A 3,853-nucleotide genomic window follows, 5' to 3' on the forward strand; every position below is an offset into this window, starting at 1 on the left:
ATTACCATTTAGATTGAGAATTTAAAATTTGATTATTATTTTTTTAGGCTAATATATATTCAGGATTAATTATTTATGGCATGGAATTTCTCTATATTAATAATTAATTGGTTAAACGAATTATTTTTTTTCCATAAATAATTTATAGAAATATTTGCCCAAAATATTTCTTTCTTAAAACAAACTAGATTATAACTATATTAATCAGCAAACTCTAGAGGAAGGTTGATCATTGGCGACCATGGAGACCGAGCTAATTCCAGGGCTATCGGACGATGTCGCTCTGCAGTGCCTCCTTCGCCTCCCCTTCTACTCCATCTCCGTTGCTCGGGGCGTCTGCAAGCGGTGGAGGCGCGAACTCTCAGCGTCATCATCCTTCTATCACCTTCGCAAAGCTGCCGGCCTCGCTCGCCCCGTCTTCATTGTGCTCTTTTTGAAAATGCCTTCGATATTCTATTACAGGTGGCGTCTAGCCTTTTACGAGCCAGCCACGGGCGCCTGGGGGATCCGACCGTTGACAGACGACGACAGCCTCCGCGGGAGGCAGCACTGCCGGCATGTTGTGGTTGTCGGGCGAGAATTGGTGTTGGTCGGCGGGTGGGACGAGTTGCGCTGGTATGACACTACCGAAGTCAACATCTATGATCTAGTCACCGGCGACTGGCGTCCCGGGGCTCCGATTCCGCGCCCCTTAAACTATGACACCTGCGTTGCCGCTGGGCCACGGAATGTGTTCGTATCCGGCTGGAAGGACGATCCATCGTCGACACTAGTTTACGACATGGCAACTGACACGTGGATGGAGTACCACGTGGCGACCCAAGGGCCGTTCTGGTGCCCGTGGCCGGGGTTCAGGTCGGCCGCCGACGTCGCTGCCCACGCGGAGAAAATGAGGTACGAATGCCGGGAGAGAGATGAGGACGAAAAAATGGAGGTGCTCACATGATGCGACGGTGACAAAGCGAACTTGTGGCAGAGCTTGGGACTGTCGCCAGACGACTTGACTAATTACCGCCGACACTTCTTTGTCTTCCAATTCTAAGAGTACTGGTACTAAGTTATAATATTAAATACGAATAAAATTTACACTCACGAGGTGTAAGACATAAAAGACATATATGAAGTATATAAATATTTTTATGCTCTTGATCCTACTTTCAGACTTCCGACCATACTTGTTATGTTATTTAATATATACATGATATGTACGATATAAAATTTTTGACATATCACAATCCGACATATAATCAATCTCATGAATAAGAATTAAAAACTAACGGTCCCCGCCAACGAAGCCTACTTGACAAAACTAATTGTTTCTATAAAAATATTTTTAAAAAAATTAGGAAAAAGACAAAGGAGCAATTTTTTTTTTTTAAGGTTGTGTTTATTTTTAAGTTTTTAATAAAAAAAGGCATCCATCCCACCAACCCCTTTAACATGATTCGGTTGTTTTTTATATTATTATTTTATTATCACTTACATTATATATTATATACAATGTTAGACTATAATATAAATTTATCTTATTCAATAATAATTTACGTGGTAACAACTTTAGTTTTATATTTATTACAATTTAAATTTGTCTTATTCAATCATATTCATAATATAGTATTTATTATTCGTAGCTATTATAATTACCATAGCGGTAACGAAATAATAACTACTATAATGTGTACTTATCTTATTGATATTAAGTTTTTAATTTAATTTACGTTTAAAATTAATCAATGTGCAATAAGAAGACTAACAAGCCTCTTGTATAGTCTTGTATTCCATTTTGTTATCTATACCTAGAGATTTTTTAATTCAAATTCAAAGAAAATCCTACCTAAATATTTATTCACACTAACTTAATGCTCATGGTTTTGTGATGTCTATTGTTTTAAGTCAAAATAGTCTTCATGAATAGATTTGTTGATCTTTAATATTGACGCCTGACTATGAACTAATCAGCAGATGAACAATGATGTTGATTATGACTTTTGTACAATCTTAATTTATTTGTATTGAAAATATGAGATTATAAGACTTGCTCGTTTTATATTTTGATTTGCTAAATTGTCTCAACAAACTTAGTTGGTTTGTTAATAGAGAAAATTACATTTTCAGTCCTGTAACTTGTATCTTTTTCAATTTTAGTCCTGTTATGAGTTAATTTACGTTCTTAGTCCTGTAACTTATAATATTTTCCAATTTCAGTCATTTTTTCTCCAAAATTGAAATTTTTCAACGAAAAATGTCTAGTTTGTGGTTGGAATATAAAAAGCACATGGGTCATAAAAAAATCAAAATCCCCAAATTCAATTTACAACTCATCATTTTTCGTTGTAAAATTTTAATTTTAGAGGAAAAAGGATTGAAATTGAAAAATTTTATAAGTTATAGGACTAAAAATGTAAATTGACTCATAGCATGACTAAAATTAAAAAAAAAGTGTAAATTACAGGACTAAAAACTTAATTTTCTCTTGTTAATATCTATAAGAGAAACAATTCATCTCACGAGTTCGAAGACATGCATGCTACTAGCAAAAGATGAAGGAAGAAATTATTAAATGTAAAAAAAATTATCACATAAAGTAGGAGAGGGAAGAAAAGCTTATTGAGAAAGGTAGATAAAGAGAAGAAAATCTCAATAAGATGATTAGTAAAATGAATCAAAAGTGGAATATATACAAATCAATTTTATCTAGGAGGATTTGGTCCATGAAAATAGTGATAGACAATGTAAAACTTAAATTACATATGGTAAGAATTAAAAATCTATACTGTTATTTATATAGTTTGAGTATTAATTTAATTTACTTGATTGTTGTAAATTTTTATTTATCTCAATGTTAAGTGCATGATGCTTTTGGATTCAGAAATTGTTTTTTAAAAATATTTTTAATTAATTTTAAATGTGTAATTATTTAATGTAAAATAATATCTACATGAGAAATACCGAATATATAAAAATATAAGATAATTAAAATTAGAAATAAATTTAAAAATAAAATTATATGTGGATTTGTAAATTAAAATATAAATAAATTTATAAACCGATTAAAATTATTTATTTGAGGCATATTAATAACGAATTTAAAATAATTTTATTTGATAATTTAAAATATATTTATAAATAACTTTCTAATAAATATAATCCAATACTCAAGTTAAAATTAGGAAAAAATAGTCCTTTTCTGATTCGGCACCAAGTCGTTTTCTTGACTCGCTGCGTCACCTTAGGAGGCATGAGTGGAATACTTATCCACGTCGAATCCTTATTTACCAATATATCATTCCCGGTTAATTATTAATATATCTATATTAATAATTAATTGGTCAAACGAATTATTTTTTCCATAAATAATTTATAGAAATATTTGCCCAAAATATTTCTTTCTTAAAACGAACTCGATTATAACTATATTAATCAGCAAACACTGATTATCATCGGCGACCATGGAGACCGAGCTAATTCTAGGACTACCGGACGATGTCGCTCTGCAATGCCTCCTCCGCCTCCCCTTCTACTCCATCTCCGTTGCTCGAGGCGTCTGCAGGCAGTGGAGGCGCGAACTCTCAGCGTCGTCGTCCTTCTATCGCCTCCGCAAGGCTGCCGGCCTCGCTCGTCCCGTCTTCATTATGCTCTTTTATGATATACCCTCGTTCTCCCTTTACAGGTGGCGTCTAGCCTTTTATGAGCCAGCCACAGGCGCCTGGGGGGTCCGGCCGTTGACAGACGACATCCTCCGCGGCAAGCAGCATTGCTGGCATGTTGTGGTCGTCGGGCGAGAGCTGGTGTTGGTTGGCGGGTGGGATGAGTCAAACTGGAAGGACACCGCGGAAGTCAACATCTACGATCT

The 3,853-nt window shown here is 34.7% G+C and overlaps 1 protein-coding gene across 1 annotated transcript; it reads left to right on the forward strand.

Moving 5' to 3' along the window:
• The first annotated feature begins 241 nt into the window (after window positions 1–241).
• LOC121980186 (F-box/kelch-repeat protein At1g80440-like) lies at window positions 242–946 on the forward strand. The gene has a single exon (XM_042532143.1). The coding sequence runs from the start codon at window positions 242–244 to the stop codon at window positions 944–946; it is 705 nt and encodes a 234-aa protein (XP_042388077.1).
• The last annotated feature ends 2,907 nt before the right edge of the window (window positions 947–3,853 follow it).

Source organism: Zingiber officinale, chromosome 5A, assembly GCF_018446385.1.
Source record: "Zingiber officinale cultivar Zhangliang chromosome 5A, Zo_v1.1, whole genome shotgun sequence".
In the NCBI taxonomy this organism is placed as follows: Eukaryota; Viridiplantae; Streptophyta; class Magnoliopsida; order Zingiberales; family Zingiberaceae; genus Zingiber; species Zingiber officinale.

Coding starts and splice junctions, on each gene's coding strand:
- LOC121980186 (XM_042532143.1), top strand. CDS start 242: ATGGAGACCGAGCTAATTCCAGGGCTATCGGACGATGTCGCTCTGCAG.